This window comes from Leptidea sinapis, chromosome Z, assembly GCF_905404315.1.
Source record: "Leptidea sinapis chromosome Z, ilLepSina1.1, whole genome shotgun sequence".
NCBI classification, from domain to species: Eukaryota; Metazoa; Arthropoda; class Insecta; order Lepidoptera; family Pieridae; genus Leptidea; species Leptidea sinapis.
The window spans coordinates 24,692,670-24,715,185 of NC_066312.1; the positions used below are offsets into that span (position 1 = coordinate 24,692,670).

The following is a 22,516-nucleotide window of genomic DNA, read 5'->3' on the forward strand; positions in this document are numbered from 1 at the left end:
AAAATAAACCACATCGAAATAAACCACAAAGGGTTTCCTACTCTTTCTGATTATACTAATCATTAAAGAATACTTTTTTCAGCATATATACAAAGGAAAACATTTTTACAGGTACGAAGTTAGTTTTAATAATTTAAACCGACATATTTGGCTTTGACATGACATGAGTCACAGTTAGAGTTCCCAATATTAAAGTAATAACTGCTTGACGCGCACTTTGCTCTAGATTTTGTGAATACTGAACGATACTAAGCTGTCACGCTTGGTTATGTGACGCTCGTTTAGGTAAGTTAATAAGTAGTAGTGTTATAAAAGAAAAGAAATAAAATATCTTATACAATTTTATAAGAAAACATACGACTCACCTTTAACTCTACAATATGTTTAGGTCCCATTCTTCCTATCTTTTTAGTGAAAATTTATTTAAATCAGTTAAGTAATTTTTGAGTTCATTGCAAAAGCGGCGGGGCATTTATAGATATATTGTAAATGTTATTAATTATTGAATTTGAATTTGAAACAAATATATTCTTGCATATGTTATGTAAATTATCTTGGGAAATAATTGAATTTTTCGACAATTGAAAAGAGACAATGAATTTCTTTTCATACTGTTGAACAAGTATATAAAATGTTTCTACTAAGAACCAATAAATTAACGTTTTACTTCTTGACGATTTTGCGCAATTGTTTTTCTAATGGGAATATATTATCCCGACTTAATAAGTCAACATAAATATTTTTCTCTATTTTTTTTTTCATTACAATCTTACATCATACGCGAAGAACAGCCCCTTGTTTAGCTTATAAATTAAGCTTTTGTTATCAAAGTCTCCAGCTACATTGTACCTACTACCTTCACACTAACAACCAAGCATTCTCTATTTTAATATAAACAAACCACAACAAAATGAAACGATTGTTCTATAATTTGACAACGGATATTTCAACACCCCATTGTTTGGCAAAATCGACCCAGTAGCTAACATAATAAGTTATTATTTAAACGTGCTGTCGGAATTATGTTTTGACTGTGATTTCAATTTAACACGTGTACCATTCAAGTTATTGACATACATACAATCATGCCTGTCGCCCGGAGGACGTTAGATGTGGCCGGAATAGTCGGGGTTTCAGTAGATTTTGAAAGGCCACATTAAATTAGTATCTATCTCACAATGAGCTTTTTTCCAAGTCCATCCCTCATGTTGTATTTTCTTTGATTAACACGAGTGTTACACATTTGAATAAACACTTTTAAATGATTAAAACGCGTGTAATTGTAACTGTTTTTACATTCGATTTTTGCGTGAAAGTTAAATTTTTATTTAAGTTAACCCGACCGACGTTTCAAGACCGTTCCAGATCACCCATTCCAAACAGACTGTCTCAGACCTGAGTAAGGAGCAAGAGAGAGACAGGAGCAAGAACCTCAGGGGCCTTTTTTTTTATAAAAATATGGATATTAGCAAATAAAGAACCATGTATGAACCATAACCATACCTCGAACCACAAAAGGACAAAGCTAAGATTATTTTATATAAAATACAACTAGAAAGTGAGGGACCCTTATAAGTGACCTCGAGCCGATTTTACTCGAGCCAGCGTTACATAGCCAACCGTAAAGGCTCAGTTTCATTTAATACCCACAAAATAATATCTTTTGAGAGTCTAAAAAAGATTCTACTTCAAAAATGTGTCTATTACATAAGTAATTTATTAAAATACGTAGTGATATATCTCGTACGATGGTCTGGAACGTTTCGTGTCTTAATTTTACGTTACTTACTCGTACTTGACCGGTTAATTTATCACATTATATTATGTGTCATCATATCACACCAACTTCGCGTGTGTCGATCGGTACATGATATTTTTCGCATATTCGCACACCAGATCGCGTTGATCGTCGTAAGCAAATCATTTTGCATATCTCAAATTGAAATCTAACAACGTGTTATCTTCAAAATACCTGCGTGTATTGGGATTTTCAAATTCAGGGATCTCGACCAGAGAGTAGCTTACATTTTATTTTTATTGTATTTATATATATATTGGACAACAAACAGCCTAAGTTATGTATACATTGTAAAACATAATTAATATTATACAAGCGAATAAAGTTTCCCCCTTAATATAAGCAAAGTAGGATAGAATATACAAAACATAACGATTAAACATTAGGCGAAAAACGTACATTATAATGCAGCACCGCTAAGGATTCTTGAAAAACCCTAAAAATTCTGGGCGGCACTACAACTGCGCTCGTCACCTTGAGACATAAGATGTTAAGTCTAATTTGCCCAGTAATTTCACTAGCTACGGCGCCCTTCAGACCAAAACACAGTAGTGCTTACACATTACTGCTTCACGGCAGAAATAGGCGCCGTTATGGTACCCATAATCTAGCCGGCATCCTGTGCTAAGGACCCTCCCACTGGTAAATAAATACCACTAAATAAATACCAGTCCGTCCATGGAGATGAGATGCGTTGCCCTTGATTGGATGTATAATCTGTAAGCTTGAACATTAAGTCGAATCGGTTCTCGTAGCTGTATGAAATGCGCAGTGACTCCATGCAAAATATCAGCGAGATGCGTTTGAATATCGCATTTAATAGCTGGTGGTAAAATTTGGCTTCAGATAAACATCTTTTTGAACCTCTTCTATGATACATGCGTGATGCGCAGACAATATCTCATTGAAACGCAAAACGTTAAGCTGGTTAACGTGCATTAGTTTTTTAGAAAGGCAGGATCTGTATACATAACCAGTCGTAGTTGAACTTTGGAATATGCAACCTACAGATTGCTTACCGTATATATTTAGTATCTTAAGTAAGGAAAAATCATATTAGGTTGTTTAATGTTTGGTTATAAAATAACGGAACCGAATCAAATGAAATGAAATGAAATTAAACACTACATTTATTTCGGTTGATAACGAGGTTGGCACTGCCTGATTGCCTATATGATTCTATCTTTTATAATTTTTTATTCGGGTCTATTCTAGGACCCTTTCCTTACTAATTTATATAAATAATCTACCTAAAGTTGTAGAAAAAAAAACACAAGGTAGTATTGTTTGCGAATAACACTTCACTCATATTCAAACTGAAAAGAAGCCAAGTTTAATATGAGGAAGTAAACAATGCTCTATCTGACATCGTGTACTGGTTTAGCGCCAATAACTTACTGTTTTAAATGCATTGTAATATGTCTTATGGTATATTGTTATGGGGCAGTGCAGCCGATATTATTACCATCCTTGTGCTGTAGAAGAGGGCTAATCGCACTATTTATAACCTAGGTCCTAAAAATCATTAAGAGAAAATTTTAAAGAAATAAACATTTTGACTGTTGCTACTCAATAAATTCTTGATAATGTTCTACATGTTCATAAGCACATTAAGGAATTTGCTAGAAATTGTGACAATCATAATGTTGGCACGAGGAACAAACATAAACTTGTTATTCCTACTACTTGGTTAAGTCGAGTTAGTAAGTCGTTTATTGGGCGATGTATATGCTTTTTCAATATGATCCTAGAAAATGTACAAAATACATGTGTCACAAAATTTAAAAGAGCTGATAAAAAACGTTTGTGTGGAAAGGTTATTTTAACATAAGCGATTTTCTTAATGATACCACGGACTGGGAATGAAGCGGACACCCTCAGGCTCTTCAATTATAAATGTTTATTGTACGATATTACATTAAAATCCATATTTTTATAAAAAAAAAGCCCCTGAGGTTCTTGCGCCTGTCTTACTCAGGTCTGAGACAGTCTGTTTGGAATGGGTGATAGTTTTTGACGTTCAATAAGTGATTTTGAATAAAAATAATTGAATTTGAATTTGATATTCACGCCCCTGGTTGGAGATGTCATTGATGATGGGAGCCACCCTTCTTTGTATGAATTGGAAGTATCTGGTACTGGGGAGATCCGTGTAGACGTGGGAACAGTAGATAAATAATACAAGGCCATATGAATAAATTAGATATTCCTTGTTAGGGATCAAATACCATGGTGTGTATATTAATACCATACTGGGATAATTTATACGTCTAAATAGAGTCTCTTGCTGTTAGACAACCGATTAAAAACAGGCCAGGTTTAATACATTAGTGAGTATGACATGCTATGTCTTACACTCGCGATTTGTATGACACTTTGTGTTAGTGTGAGTGCATTGCTCAAAAAAGAGGTTAACTATAAACTCAATTTTTTTCGACATTTTCACAGCTTTTTAAGTCTATCTATACATTTATATGACAATATCAATACCTTATACACAAATGCTCCGCACAGAAAATATCCCGACATCCTGTCCCAGTACATATTTCTTGCCATTCTTCCTTTGTATATGAAGTTGTAGTAACCGTGTGTGTTTGTGGTGTGTCACGCGGAGATAGAATGCGGCGGTAAAGTTACTCCCCTCTATTATTCAAAATACCCAAGAGCAGATACTATATTTAAAAATTTTAACACTTAGAAATTAGACCATTACATAACATTTACCATCATTTCATTTACGTATATTTTGCAAAGTATATTTCTACTGACTTATACCAAAACTCTACAGTATGCAACTCCCAACCAATTTAATTAATAACAAATTGTAAAATAACAAATATGTGAATATAATTTATTAATGATTCGAATCGGTTCGTATCATGACATGAAATTAATTTAGTTGGATATTACTAATTGTATAAACACATCAGGATCTTAAGAGTTGACGCAATAAACATCCTCTCGTGTCAAAGGTCGGGAGCGCATTTCGAAAATAGCTAGTATTGAAATATTGTCGATATTCATTTACATCATGTTCAAAAATCTTTCTATGAGTCCCCAGCACTAATCCAACCCACGACTTTAGTATTAGTAGTATGCGTATTAAGTACAACGTTTCGGCTTCGTTATAATATTTAAACCAATTCTAACAATCAGTATAATATTTTCGTTAATTTTATAAAAACAGACACTTCTTCGTGTGATAACTCGAGATGAGCAATTTGTTTAAAAACATCTCATTATTACGTCATTGATTGCCGCTACAATTGCGATTGACGAACAAAAAATAATTGTGTCAGTTACCAAATGATAATAATATAGTTTTCGTGACTGATTGCTGTTACTGATCGGCGGAGACAGCTTAAGACAGTGCAGGGACTAATGGAGTGTAAGGTGATTAAATGAATATAGTATCATATGATATAAGATAGGTTGGGACTTGGGAGTTTAGGGAAATTTACAGTAGGGGAAATGTATATAAAAGTGAAGTTATTGTGGCCGCGCGAGTCAGTCGAGTTTAGCCCGCGTCCGAGCTCGGTTGTCGATACGAACAGACCAACAGGTGACACTTGTCAGCAAAACTAACACACACCGGTTCACCGGTGTTTTGTATTGTATCGCCAGTAATACACACGACGTCTCAATGAGGTAAGTCCTTTTAAATTATCGCCATAGCCGCAAAGCGAATATAAATACAATAACTATAGCTACACTACGTGAGAATATGAAAGTTTTTCGCAACTAGTGTTCATAATATTTGGTAAACTATAAACTATTATGTGACTATAATATGTTTATCAGAAAAAAATATAGAATTTAATATTATACGTATTTCATTTTAATATATATCGATTTTTGTACATACCGATCGACTATTTGTTACATTTGAAGTTAATAATAATCTTGCGTTTTTTTTTGTAATTATTTTATTATTTATAATGAACCAATTGATAGATCAGTCATTTTCTTTATCACTATTTTCAAAAATAGGTTTGTTATAAGGAATTTGTTGTGAGATTCATTTAACGAATTTGATTTACCATCGCATGCTCACGTGTGACCGTCCGTCCTTCTGAGCTGTTGATCTGTGGCTGGACTTGCGAGTACACCTAGAGTGTAGGCTATAATATATATTCTTGAATTGGGGCTTATTTTGTTAAAATTATAATAAAACAATTAACTGGTCACGGTATATACAAGAATATAATAATATACTCCAATCATCTCTTTCCAAATATCTTCTAATATATAAAATTCTCGGGTCTCGGTGTTTGTTACCAAACTACTCCGAAACGGCTGAACGGATGTGTATGAAATTTAGTGTGCATATCGGGTAGGTATCAGAATCGGTCAACACCTATTTTTCATACCCCTAAATGATAAGGGTGACCCACTCCTAAATATATATATTTTTTGGACATTTATTTTTATTAATATGATTTAGCATATTATTCTGTTCTATCCATATATCTGCTATAAGGTTGCAAGATGGCAATCGAATACAATAATTGTAGTACGATATATTTGGTAAGTCTGAGAATTGGTTGCATCTATTTTTTTAGTTACTTTATATGGCAATACAACGTTTGCTGGGTCAGCTAGTAATATATAATATTTAGTTTAAAGATTTCTTGAGTCACTTTTATTTATTTACTATGAGTTAGTACAAGCCACGTGTTTCAGTCATTTAATATCAATATTTTTGGTTGGTTGCGATTGTACATCGTAGTCATTTGTAATTTTTTGCTTTAGATACTTAATTATTCGACGAAGCATTTAGTAGATATCAAAAGGCTTATAGCAATATCTCTTTAAATTTATTTTGTTGCTTAAATTTTTCATGTTAACTGATAATTATTTATCTATTTTAAATAATTATTATTAAAGTACTTTCTTTAAAATAGGTTATTTACAATTGTAAAAAGCCAAAGTGAACAAGTCACTTTACAATTTGTGAAGTAAACTCAATGCTTCGTTGATTGTTGTGTCCGCAACCCAAAGTAAATAAATATAATTCGTCATCTTTTTACATGTTACTATTCTTCTATGTGTGTGCATAAATTCTTAAGGCGTAAATACACGCCAGTGACCTTGTTCATAGGGTGAGGCTGACCAGCGCGTACGAGTAGTATTTAAAGATTTAAAAAAAATATAAATTAATATATAATAATTGATTAGTAACAAAAGATAAGAAACCACCCGATGCACATTTCTTTTCTGCGTTTTTGGAAACTTTTAACTAAATGTTTACGCATAAGATATGTAATACATTCTGGGGTCAGTTTCTGATTTAAGCTACAACATGTGGCTCGTAAAATAAAAAATACAACAACCGACTTATTTTGAATTATTTTATTTAAAACTGCTTTTTTTTTGTGAATTTTCGGTATTCAAAGTCAATTCATGCCTTAACGGCTGCAGAATTTATAAATTTGCTATAAATTCCGGTACCTGGCGGTACGAGATAATATATTTTTTCTTATACTATACCTTCTTGGAAAGAACATTCGTATTGATATGACAACTGGGTCGAAAGTACGTCAATTATAATGCAGAAATATTTAGACGGAAAGGTGGTATGGAGATCTATTTTTTAGGTATTAGTCATTTGTTTTGCGATTGATGCATGCCTAATTTCACCCTCCTTGGTAAAAAATTACTTAGAATATTTTAATTGTTCAGAAATAATCTCATATTCGAACGTATTTATTACCTTATCCATGGACAACGTATGTTTTGTCAGATCATCTCATCCACACAATCGCCATGAGGCCGACCGTGGCGTGAATATTATTGAATTATTATTTCGAAATTTAAAACCATCTAAATCTTATATATAAATATCCTAACTGTTAATTTCGCTCCATTAATCCATCAATTTTTTTTATATAAATCAAAAGTCACTCACTGTAAAAAAATCAGATGTTTAACTTGTACGGCATAATCTATACATATAAATAAAATTGGACTGTCTGTCTGTGTGTTCCGGCTAATCTCTGAAATGGCTGGACCGATTTTGCCGGGCCTTTTATTGCCAGGTAGCTGATATAATAAGGAGTAACTTAGGCTTACGTTTATTTTAGAAAAATAAAGTAATGTTGCAATGTCCAAGAAACGTTCTAACTCAAAAAATAATTTATATGGCAAAGCAAAATTTGCGGGGTCAGCTAGTCTAATATAATATATCAGAAGCCCGTTTAACCTTAACACGAATTTGATATTTTCGGTGTCAGGAACGTCCTGTAACTCCGAGCAGGATCCGCATGACCAAATACTCTTTGACACAATCTCTTGTATCAAAGAGTTGCAAATTATTAAGTATTGCATAAAAAAGCATTGCAGTGACGTGCAACAAATCAGCACCGAGAACTAGCCGACGAATTACAACCTTCACGCTTCTTGGCCGCTGACAATACACCTGACTATCTCATTTAGTAGACATAATCACATAAGTACCACCTAAAATACCCATTTCAGCTTTGAACTTAAAAAAGTTAATCATGAGGTTACAAGTTGTAAATTTGATAGATTTCGCGAATGCTTAGGTGACAAATTTTTCTCACTTGTCTAAACTCAGAGGAAGATGTTTCATTGATGTTATCTTTAGGTGCTACAACACTTAACTTGCTTTTTAAAACATTGAACGGTACGAACTTCATACTCCGGCGATCTTGACCAGATCGTCGTCCATATGTGAGGGCCCTACAAATGTCGCCATTCGAGGACTTTACTGCCCCAACGGCCATTTGCCCTCATCCAACGGAATATATAGGATGAGCGCAGCGCAGAACTGATCGTCGTGAAAATCTTTGGGGGAGACCTTTGTCCAGCAGTGGACGTCTTCCGGCTGATGATGTTGATGATGAAGTTCATATTGTGCTGCCGAATAATTCATCCCACTATCCGAGCAATTGAGAAAATATGGTTAGCATACCATGGACTGCCAAAAGAACAAATCTCAGTCATAGATTAGAAATAGATTAGTAAAAGGTATATCTTGCAAACCAGATTAATTAAAAATTTTGGTAAGCAAAAAAGATAAAAAGAATTGTAAAGGAGATTATCGAAAACTAAATTTAGTAACAAAAATACTACCTGTTGATTTAGAAACAAAATACCAAATAGCAAAAGATTTGAGAAGGGTAAACGAGGGAAAGTAAATGGTTCCAAAGATTAAATTTAATTAATACGGCAAAAGACTAAATTAATATGTGTTGCCTGTCATATACAACAATATAGCGTGGCTGAGGAGTGCTCGCAAACTTAAAAAAAATGCAGTTAATTTGATATGAAAAATACGCCGTTATGTAGCATTGAATAACTCTTTTTTTCAATGCTACTAACAATTTTACTTATTTACAAAAGTTTACGTAAACGTTTTTTATATTACTGAATATAATCTTTTTTATAGTAATAGTTTAGTTTAAAGTAAGTAGCAGTTAAGTCATCATCATCATCAGGCGGAAAACGTCCACTGCTCCACACAAAGACCTCCCCCAAAGACCTCCACGAAGATCGGTCTTGCGCTACCCTCATCCAACATAGGGTAGTTAGCTATATACACATAAATAAATGTTTTTAAGTGCAATAACTTGCCAACAAACTGATACAGTTATTCAAGATATATATTATAATGTTAAAGGTGTAACTATTAAATTAAAAATAAATTAATAAAACAATAACCAAAAATATTCTCAATACCCTCGTTATCCCAATTAATTCTTCATTTTTTAACAAATTTCCTTGTTCAGCCGTGTTTTTATTTTATTTTTTTAAATATAAACTGTAAAGTGCTACTTTGTTGATTTAGTATAGTATATTATTGGTATTTTCTCAAATAAGCTTTTAAGAATGCAATAAATACATATTAATACGAAAGTATTTTGAAACAATATGCTTATATGTACTTAGTGTGTGGTTAGGGTTTAACTTAGGTTATTCAACCGTACTCTAAATTAGAGTATTAAAGTAGATATCAATGTATCACTGGCTGACCCGATAGACGTTATTCAGCACTATATAAATAAAATACAATTTTTTATGAATTTGTCAATTTTCATAACATCAAGAATTATTTATTAAAATATGCTCCGTTGTTATAATGAAATTGTTGTTGAAAAAAAAAGGGACGAGACGAGCAGGACGTTCAGCTCAGATGGTAATTGATAGGCCCTACCCATAACAATGCAGTGCTGCTCAGGATTCTTGAAAACCCAAAAATTCTGAGCTGCACTACAATTGCGCTCGTCACCTTAAGATATAAGATGTTAAGTCTCATTTGCCCAGTAATTTCACTAGCTACGGCGCCCTTCAGACCGAAACACAGTATTGTTTACACATTACTGCTTCACGGCAGAAATAGGCGCCGCTGTGGTACCCATAATCTAGCCGGCTTCCTGTGCAAAGGATCCTCCCACTGGTAAAACGTTTCAATAAATTCTCTGATAAAAAATTTGTCCATACCAAACAAATATACAAAAAAATTATAGGTCCCAAATCGAAATAAAAACTCTCCTATCACTCAAGTAATCTCCATTGAAATCCGTTCATTAGTATAGGAGTTCACCGTAAAGAAACAGCAGGACACTAGATTTATATACATTAAGATTCTAATTTCTTAATTATAATTATCATCCTTGCTTACAATTCAATCAAAGTTCATAAGTTTTTAAATGTAATTAATGTTAATGCGTTCTTTATAGTAATTAAAAGGAAGAAAGATTAAGTCGTCAATCGCTTAGTACTGTAACGAGTGAGTCCTCCCTCACACGCGGGATCATTTCAATATTAAAACAAACGTGTTCACTTCTCATCATTTCTATTGATTTTATAACTTAATACATTTTATATTATATTTTATTTTGTGCCGAAGGCCCACCGTTCTTGATTTACTTCATTCTCTAATCTCTCCTGTCTCGTTATTCAATTACTTTTTCATCCGCGTCAATAATCGAACTTCATATCAAAAATGACTCTGTAACTTGACGGCCAATCATAGAACAAATATTTCTTAAATGCGGATAAGAACTCCTTGTTACAGTACTTACCAAAACTTACAGCACTCCATACCTGACCACACTCTTTAAAGGAGATCACCAGTTTTCACATCACTCACCATATAGATTAGTAAGAAATATTATCATAACGATTTCGAGTCCGTTTCCGAGTCCAATTCTTAGTAGACTTTATATCGCTATAAAGCGAACACACATTTTTTTGTTTACTTACATATAATAGTATCGAGTCAATTTCGATTCCCCCCAGAAACAAAACTAAACAATTTTTCAAATCCGTTAGTAAACTTTGTTACTATGTTCTGATGGACCAACGTGTATACTTAAATATGGATCTGTGACTGTGAAATGTGAATCGTTCGCTTTGTCTGAATTTAAATGAATCTTCTCAAAGAGTAACAAATTTAAATTAATTAATACATATACTCATGTAGGTGTAGTAAATATTTATTTTACCATCAGCTCCGGATATAGGTTTTGTAGAAAATAGCTGCGAACAGTCGCTAAGTAATATTTAAGTAGCGGCTGCAACCTCGAGCATCACTCACGGTCACTTGTTAAGGTAAAACAGTTGTACAAATAGGGTAATATATAAATGTGCCATCCTGAATACAGAAACTGTACGAATTGGAGGAAAATGCAACTTTGGATTAACAAGTATTTATTTGTACTAAAATTTATAAGATTTATTTATTCAACTCCTCCAGAAGGTTTCGATTTTTTGTATAGAAAGGTTCCCCTTTCACGATAACCAAGTGTATCTAATTTTAAGTGATCACTCTTGCCTCGGAACAAGAGGAACAATAATAGCGTTGCTAGGCGCTAACGATTTAATTAACTTAATTTAATAATAATATTGATTAATTTTATAACATATTATGAAATGAGGTTGCGTGAAAAACATGTTTACTTATCTAAACCTAATTGTAAACAAAATATATTTCAATGGTTAAGTTAAATACCACACGGGCAATTATCAGAGCGCAATTTCTTTTCGCCGTGTTCTTTTGTGTTCAAAGCGGATATCTGTAATCTTAAGTGACGGGGTTGCATCATATTAGGGCCTGATAATACCTTAACATTAGGAAGGTCAAACTAATCATTAGATTACTTACATAAAAACAATTCTTATTTGAGCCAGAGTTTCGGAAGTCTAATGGAACGTCAATTAATCTAATACCAGTAGCAAATGAAATTGAGTCGTGTTTACTGAATGAATATAAAGGGTGTAAACAGAGTGACACGACAGTAGGCGAGAGTCGCTATGTAAATAGTTGGTACGCGAGATGTTTGCGATATTAATACGATCGAACGTTAGCTGGCGGGTCACGTTATGGAAAGTGATCGCTCTCAAGATCTCTTGCAATAAACAAGTGTTCCGTACACGGATACTATAATACTTTGTTTAATGAAACATTTACCAGTGGGAGGCTGCTTTGCAACGGCGCCTATTTCTGCCATGAAGTAGTAATGCGTAAGCATTATTGTGTTTCGATCCGAAGGGCGCCGTAGCTAGTGAAATTACTGGGCAAATGAGACTTGACATCTTATGTCTCAAGAATTTTTGTATATTTCCAGAATACTGAGCGGCTCTGATTTTGACGGGTCTTTTATTGGCAGGCAGCTGATGTAATAAGGAATAACTTAGGCTACGTTTATTTAAGAATAAATCATTTATTTTAGAAAAATAAAGTAATGTTGCAATGTTCAAGAAACGGTTTATCTCTAAAAAATAATTTATGTGGCAAAACAACGTTTGCTGGGTCAGCTATATAAAATGTATTTACTTGTAAGTTATTTGCAGGAGGATACGACTTGATCAACTACATAAATAGTGGGAATTAAAAATATGCACAATATTTAAAAATGAAAGATGCATATTTACTCGTTCAGAGTTCAAGAAACTCTCAAAAAAAAGGTCGATAAATTTTAAAATTATCATGATTTTAAAAACTATTAACCGTAGTTGTAACGGGATATTTAATGATAACAAGATATTTAGTATCTTGGAAGAATATTATCATTAACTTTTTACTTTGTATATTAATCAAAATATTTATGCAATTTAAAATAATAATACTGGTAGGGAAGATGTTTTACTTACCACGGCGCTATGTACTTTATGCTACGTATTTTCTCACTCCCCCTCAATCGGTCGCAATCGCTCTCTTCCTCTTATGGGTCAAAAATGTCCCACATTTTCGTGTCACTCCATTGCTTTTCATCCGCAAAAATATTACTCTCATGCGCGCCTAGAAGTTTCATGTCAAAAATAATGGTATACGATGGATGATGGATGAGAAGCCCTAGAGCTAGTGAAACTATTATGATAATAAGACTCATTAACTTATTAAATATTAAAGTGAAGAGCGCAGGTTCCTGAGCAGCACTGCATCGTAATGTTCAGGGCATGTCAGTTACCATGAGGTAAAAGGTAAAGTCTGGTGCTTCTTGTTACTTTGTTACTTTCATAAAAAGATACATTTATTTATTTAAAACTATACAAAGAAAAGTCACAATGTTACAGAATAGCGATTGAAAACAAACAATTTGGCGAGCTCTTAGCCATTAGCTGTAAACAATTAGAGCTATTTATCTCCCGGCGCTAGTTCTATTAAAACAATTTTATAGTTTAGTTGTACTCAACCTTTGGTACTTTATTTATTTAGGTTGGTGTTATAACTCTGCAATTATTTACCTTTATTGTTGTGTCAATGTTATTTGGCGAGGTTATTTAAATTTGCAATATTGTCCTTTCGTTTTATTGTTTGCGTAGGCCTATGATTAATAATACTTTATTGTCGCGGACATTTACGGTTATAAATGTACTTGTGTATTGCATCGGCGGTTCATATATTGGCATAATCAATGGCTGTTTTAGATTGATTTTTTAAAATCTCATACATATTTAAGAAATTATTATTATAAACCTAACCGATCCCACTGCTTGGAAAAGGCCTTCCCAGTTTACTCCATTTATCTCGATTCATATAAAGGCATCCATATCATTACACCATCGTTTTCGGGGTCCTCGACGTCTTTGCCCGTCCCACGGCACCCAATGCGTGACAACAGGTTGTCAGGCTCATTGGTTTTAGAAACATTATGAAGAAATATTAATTTTTTTGTCTGGCTGAGCAGTGCTTAACCAGGCCTGTAATACCACCATACCTATTTCTGCCTTAAGATTTTGTTGCACAGTTGGCAGGAATCACGTCAAATAGCTCTTTCGAATAGTGTTAGTAATATAATAAGCCTATAGAAGCATTTGATCTTCAAGTCTCAGAGTTTCACATACAGTGCATTCGTAGGTAGGTATTAGGGTCATATAGTGGTATGCTGCCCCCTGGATTGTTACTTCTATTTCTGAAGCGTTACTTGATTATATACTCGTTACGTAACTTTATATTCCATTAAAATATGACTAAAATTCTCATTCAAACGGTTGATTATATCTGGATCGCAGTAAGTACGGTTGAACACATAATAAAATCAGCTCAACTGAAATCGCCCACACCGGACGTTTTTCACAGGTGGATCAACGAATTATAAATAACATTTTTATTTCACACCGTACGAGACTTATGCAATTTTAGATGGAACACGCCTTACAAACTCGCATTGTTAATTGTCCTATGTGGTTACAGAAAATATTTATTTACTATAGATTAATTTCTAAGCTATACGTTCATTCTTGTCTCTACTTCGAAGTGTACATTTGAAATGGAAAGACACACACAGACTGATTGCTATCCATACGGTAAGTCACACTCTTCATCAAGATAGGCAAGTGTATTGGGCCAAGCACTCGGCCAATGCGAAGAGCGAGTTTTAGGCTTACGTATACAATATCGTATTAACATCGTATATAGTAAAAATCCGGCCGATTCTTTTGAGATTTAATATCGTTTTTCTTTGATTCGATTTTATAACTTTGAAAACACTATGTTTAATAGGCATAGGACTCACATTATTCCTTACTTAGTGATTATAGCTAGGCTTAAGGACTAAGTCAATTCCCATACTATGTCATGTCACTTAAAACCACATTTCTGGAGTATAACAAGTATATAAATAATAAAATTTGAATAAATATTTTTAGATCAACATAATATTAAAATAGTGAGTCGTAGCTAAACACACTCCGTCTATCTCATTACTTAGTTATAGATTATAAAGGTGTATTCGCTATTTTCATTTAACGATTTGCGATTGATTTATTTTGATGATTGTGAATAAAATTTTATGGAGCAGCCGTCACAAGTGGCAGAACAGGCTCGTTTGGTTCTGAAAAGGTTTTTCAGAATATTCTTGTAGCTGAGAAAGTATTTTGAGACACTAATTTTTAAAGGCTAGATCTGAGGAATATATATTCGTTAATTTAAGATATAGTACCTGGACGACAGAGCCTTGCTCGGATTTTTAAGAAGGTACAAAACTTGAACAAAAAACAACTATTACGACATCTGAATTCGAACCGGGGTCAGATCGGGGTAGTCTGATTTCTGGATCACCCAATTTCCCATCTGAGCTATTATAGTCTTGTATATACAAGTCTTGTATTATATAATGGCGAAATTTACCTTTGTATTCTAATGTTATTATAGCAGTTTCTCATTAAAACACGTGTAAAACTATTTTTTTTAAATGAAACCTAGATAGATCGATTTGTCGCCCCCGAAACTACCCATGTACTAAACTTTATTAAAATCGTTGGAGCCGGTTCCGAGATTCGGATTATATATATATTTATATACAAGAATTGATTGTTTTAAGATATAATATTGTGAAAAATAAAAGCTTAATAAGAAAAGAAACAATATAATATTTCTTTACTCTTAACTTTACTTAATCTCATTTACATTTTTTTTGTTAAGAACAAAGTCGACCTTACCTTGACTAAATTGTTTATCTTATTTATAAAATGCATTTTTGTCGCCCTAACAGCAAAGCAAGACAATATGTTACATAAATGTAGCTCTCAATCTTATGTATTAGAATCATTGAATATTTTTAGTTGCATGAATCTACAAAAATGTCATCCGAAATTGCAAATGACGTCCGTTGCAAATGTTCAACATAATTCTTTAGCAAAATTAAAAATAAACTTTTGTGCGGTAATGGCTGATAGATATACATATTACTTTTAATCATAGATAGAACACACTTTGGTATTGGAACGATCATAACTTTAGAATATAAAAACGTATAGATGACCAGACAGCCCGGTAATACGTGACCAGTTTATATTTATCAAGGTGTGCGTTAGCTACTGGTTAGCTAGTTTAATTTACAAAATACTAATAAGCTAACTACAAGCGTGACTGACGTGTTTTTATGTTAGAGAAGAAGTGTCAAGATACTCATTTCAGACAGTTCTTAACAAGAATAAGCTGTCATCTCTGGTCTGGCGCACCCCAGTATCAGCTCGATCCATTTAACCGCGTGCAACGCAGAGCAGCTAAAATTGACGGGGACCCAGAACTCTGTTATCACTAGGCGTTGCCTAGAAACGTCGCTTCAATGTGTGTCTTCTACCGCATTTATCACGGGGAGTGTGTCGAAGAGCTGTTTCAGCTCATTCCTGCCGCTGAATTACAATATCATCCCCACCATCTGGATGTGTTGTACCGGCGGTCCTCTACAGTACGGTTTTCAAGGAACTTTCTTCCACGTAGCTCGAGCTCATTCTACAAAGTTGTGGCATGAGCATCCTTGTGCGGTATTTCCTGGACGATCCGACATGAAAAAAAATATACGGCGAGTTGAGAAGTGGAGCTTAGTACTAGATACTTGTAAGTATCGTGAATCGTTGGTATCACAAACAAATTATTAAAATTAAAGTCGTTATTGATACAGAGACTAGCGACTAAGCGAACAAAACAATCTGCATTAATACATGCAATGTGTGTAAGTTCAAAAATAAACCGATAAGGAATTCTAAGCACCACCACTTATTTGACCTTGGCATGTACAGTTTGCTATTTAGATTATGCTAATTATTACAATATTATTGTAACAATGCTGAAGGGTGTAGCACGATTGTCCTTCACCGATCCTTGTTAAATGCATTCCAACATTTTATCACGTTTATGCATTTCCCATGGCATAGCGTTTACATGGTATACTACTTATATACATACATGGGTACCTATGGGTATTTATACATGGGTACCTTCAAAAAAAGCGCGTACACCTTCCTTAAAGGCCTGCAACGCTCTTGTGATTCCTCTGGTGTTGCATGAGAATGTGGGCGGCGGTGATCACTTAACACCAGGTGACCCGAACGCTCGTTTGTCCTCCTATTCCATAAAAAAATTGTAGTGAATGTAAGTTATTAAGGCTTTGAAAATTTCTCATTAGCACTCTCAACTTTTAAGCTATAAAAGTAAGTATAGGTTTTAATAACATTATTACCAAGTATTGGTTCATGTTGTCAAAGTTAAGCCTTTTATTGTATAAAAAAAGTTTTAATTTAATCTATATTATGAAAGAACAAGTTACAACAAGTATTAACTTATACCAGAGTGTCAAATTAAACTGCAATCAATCTATATTTGAAACTCCGAAACGGATGGTTCCATATTACCGAAACTTTCATTGACAAATATATTTTGTATAGGATACGTAAAAATAACTCTTATTTTATAATAAAGTTTAAAAGTTTTCACTTAAAAATGTATACAAAAGTAAATCCACAAAAAAGATTCATGGTAACAAAAAATATGTAGCCTTCTCCCATAGACAAAAATACACGGCTCATACAAGAGCGTTTATATGAAGAAAGAAGTAATAGCTAAAACTATACTACTGGTCTCGACAATATAGATCAACTCTCGAACACGATTCCATAAAAATAAATACACATATTACCATCCATTATTATTATCACTACCGCATTTGTATTTTGGCACTAGAACACTATTGAGAACAGCAAACAGATGTTCTAATATAAATCGCTCATAAAAATCTTTTATCGTAAAACGCTGAAGACAGTAAAAACTTGTGCTGCATTATCGAAACGACATTGGATTGATCGATTTAATTGACGTTATGGCCACACTCTGCTTAGGGCTGGCAACTACAGCATTTCACGCTTAGCGTTTACTGGTAAAATCCCACTTGACCTTCAATTAGAGTATTTTATGTTATCGTCATCGATGGTGTGATCACGGTTTTTAGTATAACATTTACTGACGTTTGTCGGAGTTAATATGAATACATGTTATATTATAAAACTAAGGTTTGTTACACAAATTTCATGTGTTAAATATCTCTTAAAAGAATTTTATTACTAGTGTTTTACACCTAAAAGCCATGAATCATCCAGCTTTTCGAGAGAGTTGAGTTTTTAGAATCTTTACCAATTGCGTCGCTTGCATAAATTTACTCTCGTTAGTATGTAAATAGAAAGCTGCAGGAAACTTTTAGTTCTATCCACCATAATATGGAGCAGCGAGGTCATATAGCACAAGTAAAGGAAAACCCTGAAGATAATTATTTCGCGAATAATAATAGTGGGAAAAATCATGAACATAAAACATTAATACTCAATTTTTATTTCTATAATTACAGATTTTCAAAGTTGTTTCCTTTAACAGTGTATTCGATTCGAATTAAGTACATGCTCCTAAAATAAATGTTACTACTTATACCTACACAATAAATAAGTAAATCTGGCTGTTATAGTTATAGTTACATAGGTAGGTGATAAGTTTTACAATAATTAGGCTAGAACAACTCAAACTAAGCTATAGTTTGTGTTGTGCAAGCATTATTTGTGTTTCTGTAGGAAGATCGCCTCAGGAAGTGATATTACTAGGCTAGTGAGCCTTCAAATCTTGTCTCAAGGTATCCATCGATCAAGGTTCTTGGTTTAAATCCCCAAGACCAGATAAAATATATGATTTAGTACCCACGTATCTAGTACCAAAAACATCACTGAGACAGCATGCAAGAAAGTTCATTCGATATTTTGGTTATACGCGGAATAAAGTTCATAGAAAACTGTCACAAAATATAGAGAAATATTAACATAACCTAGTTGAGTAGCTAGTGAAATTACTGGGCAAATGAGACTTACCATCTTATGTTTCAATGTGACGAGCGCAATTGTAATGCCGATCAGAACTTTTGCAATTTACAAGAATCTTGAGCGGCACTCATTGTAATAAATAGGCTTTTAATTACCATCAGCTGAACGTCCTGCTCGTCTCGTCGCTTACTGTCATAAAAAAATAAGCTGTATGAAATATAATTGCTTAATACTTATCATTATAAAAATATTCCATTCCATAACTGTAACATTAATAAATACGCAGTACTTTCGTACAAACGTTACACGAGTTAAATAAATACGTTGCAACTTAACACGAGATAAGTATTTATAAGTTAATTACTAATGCCACATGCAGCATCCGAACGCCGATGATACATAAATAATCAAGTAATTGTTGTATTTACTTTAGCAAACCGATTATTAAAGTTATATAGCACGTATTTTATAGGCTACCTATTAGCTTTATTATTTATTGAATTATTAATTTTCAAATTTAATGAGTAAGTATAAATTTGCAATTGTAGCTTAAAAGAGGTTTGTATTTGAGCCCACGTCATTAGGATAAGTTGAGGGTATTCTAAATAGTTTCATTTGTTTGCTACAAAAGCATTTCGAGACTAAAAAACATTTCGAGTGTCTGTACATACATTCATACCCGTTTTAACGATGTTATTGTTTATAATAATATATTGTGAGAGACGCTGTTATTGTTATTGTTAGTATTTTTAAGTGCATATCTTTATTTAAGTTCTATATTCAGCTTCATACATAATAAAATATAAGACAAATGCAAGTCGGGCGATTAGTATATACTTAACAAAAAAAAAAATTGCGTCTGTTATTAACTCAAAAAAGAAATTTATTGTATGAAGCTATGATATAGATGGCTTATTAATAGAACAATATGATATTTGAGTCGAGATAGTGAGGTAAGTAATAGGAAGCGACTTCGGTTACAGGAAACCAATGGCTTGACAGTCCACCACTAGCAATTTAGAGGTTCTGCATCTTCATCGAAAATGCTTATAAACTCTTTAGCATTTTTAACTCGACCAATTGATAACAGGGAATAAATAAAAATAGCGTTAAATTCGCGTATAGTTTGACGTGGACTAATATTTGTCTCGGTGTAGCGGTCGAGCTATGTGCCAGTGCCACCTTAGTGTCGCAAACATCTGGGCTATGTCAGTGACTTTAGTTCTACTACGTATCTCCTCATTTCTGTTAGATTAAAATCTTAAAGATCTTTCCAAAGCAGGCGACCAATGACTATATGTTTACCTTGTGACACTGGAAATATGTACTTATGATCTGAAGTCCGCATTTTCCTAGCTACGTTGCCCTTCACAAACAGAATCAAAACACTGTATGATATCGAGGAATGTTTTCAAGTACATGTAGAGTCGTGGAAAATAGCCTTTGAATACCTTTCCTTAACCATTACCGAGGAAACTTTTTTCAATAACAATTATTTATTTAAATTGCCTGCGTTTACTTATTACGCTATTGGATTTAATATAATAAAGAGTGGAATGTTAGGTCAATTTACAGGGACGAACTGTATTATAATTAATTATTTTTATAAGAAATGGCTTCGTTGATGTAGATGCAATTTAAATAGTAATTACTTGTATTACTTACGAATTAACACAGATCTTCTTAATAATTAAAAAATATCATACGCAAAAAAGGAGCTTAGTTTCAAGAGATCACAGTTAGTTGTTAAGGACATCTTAATAATTTGCGTGTATAATGTACTAGTGCTACATATTGAGATTTCCGACTATCATAGTAAGAAAGAAATAAAAGAGAGTTATGCTCGGAAAAGTGACGAAAACTAGAAAAAAGTGTAGCAATCCCGTTTTCTAACTCCGGACCCATCATCAGAATCACATTCAAAGTTAAAGTCAACCGCAGTTCATTTTGGCAGATTTCAGAAATCATCCATCGAATAACTTACATACAGTAACTATAAACGTATATCACTTTGAGTAAGTAAGTCTTTTATTGGGCGGTTTATGCTTTTACGGTATGGTCCGAGAAAATGTACATAACAAATATGATATGAAATTCAAAAGAACTGATATAAAACGTTTATATGGTAAAAGGTTAGTATAACATAAACGACTAACTTAATGATACGCGATAAAACTAAGAACATCTTTATTTGATTTGTATACATTTTTTTATACTTGGTACTTGTTTCCTATTCTCAATAGAGACAAAAAATATGCTTGTCATCCGTATGGTCACTGGCAGTTGCAGTGATATAAATGTTAAATAAAACTCTTTCAAACGTATTTATTTAAAAAATATCGAGATTGAGTGTACCGTAGTGGTTTAGACGTAATGAGCCTGGATACTGGTTTCAAGGTGAATAGATCATGTGATGGATGATATTGAAATGGTGTTCAAGTGGTTGAGGTAATAAATAAAATCGATTTGAATTATTTTTACTTGCCATTGTCTGGCAATTGTAGGTCATAAGTCTTGTTTTTATTGCGAGACTGCACTTCATACAAAATAAAAAGTATATAAGCTGATTATATTGAAAATGTATATTTATATTAATATGATATTCATGGCGTGTTTTGTCTTGCTAATCTTTACGAAAACTGTATAGATAACGTAATGGAATGATTTTTTAGTAAAATTTGAATGATTATTAGATTCTTGGTAATATTTTATTGAAATTACCAAATGCTTCCTTTACGTCATCAATTTGTTTCAACTCGTTATAAGTGTCCATTGACAATGCATGCCACACACTTCAGGCTTTTCGCACTCCTGTTACTCCGCCCTAGACATTTCATTTCTTTGGGAAATGCTCAAAACCAGGCTTCAGTTTGTTTTGCGATGCAATTTTGTTACGTTCGTAAATATAGGATGTTATTTTTTGTATAATAATCGCACATTTTGGTCTAAGTTCGTGTTTATTACTCAACTAACATACATACCCATAAAATAACGTATCCCCCCAGAGGTAATCAGGGAGGATACGATTGTTACCCACTCCGTGGCTTCTTCTACTAGGCGACATCTCCAATCTGATCAAATCAATTTAAATATCATTAATTGAAATTGGTGAAAAGAGACACTTATGAATGTCACCTTAATACATTTACCGCTACTTAGTAAAGTTTGAGCTTTCATGAGAAGAAGTGGCAAGAAATTAATTTTTCAAATCATCATTCACAGTTTCAGTATATTATAAAATATTTATGTTTCGACTTACTTCTTAAAAAAATATTAAAATAATGAGAAGAAACCTCGAAAGTGTAATATGTACAGGTACATAATTTTTAAGAAGTATGGAAAGAAAGTCAATGTTTTTAGTAACAATTAAAGGAAAGTTTTCTATAACAGGATTGACCGCGTCACCCCAAGCATTTATCCATCACAGCCATGATTCGTGGATTAGTAATCGCTCGCTATCCTTGATATATCTTAGGAATAGAAATAATCCGCCCCACGTCACTACCATGAGCTTAAATTTCATTTAGGCAATCATGATTTTGACGCGTTGGCATTTCTATCATTTCAATCCATATTTTCACTTAAAATAAATATTCTTTGCAAATAATTACTTTTAGATGCCATTCCCTAACAAGAATCATAAGTTATTTGAACAATAATAAACGAATA

The 22,516-nt window shown here is 33.2% G+C and overlaps 1 protein-coding gene across 1 annotated transcript in view; it reads left to right on the top strand.

The window, feature by feature from the left end:
* Positions 1-5,283: 5,283 nt before the first annotated feature.
* The window catches only part of LOC126978805 (neprilysin-2), an 86,368-nt gene continuing 69,135 nt past the window's right edge, over positions 5,284-22,516 (top strand). Inside the window, exon 1 of the mRNA XM_050827886.1 lies at positions 5,284-5,446. Within this exon, the coding sequence (XP_050683843.1) occupies positions 5,442-5,446 (5 nt within the window). The 5' untranslated portion in view covers positions 5,284-5,441. The remainder of the gene's footprint in view (positions 5,447-22,516) is intronic.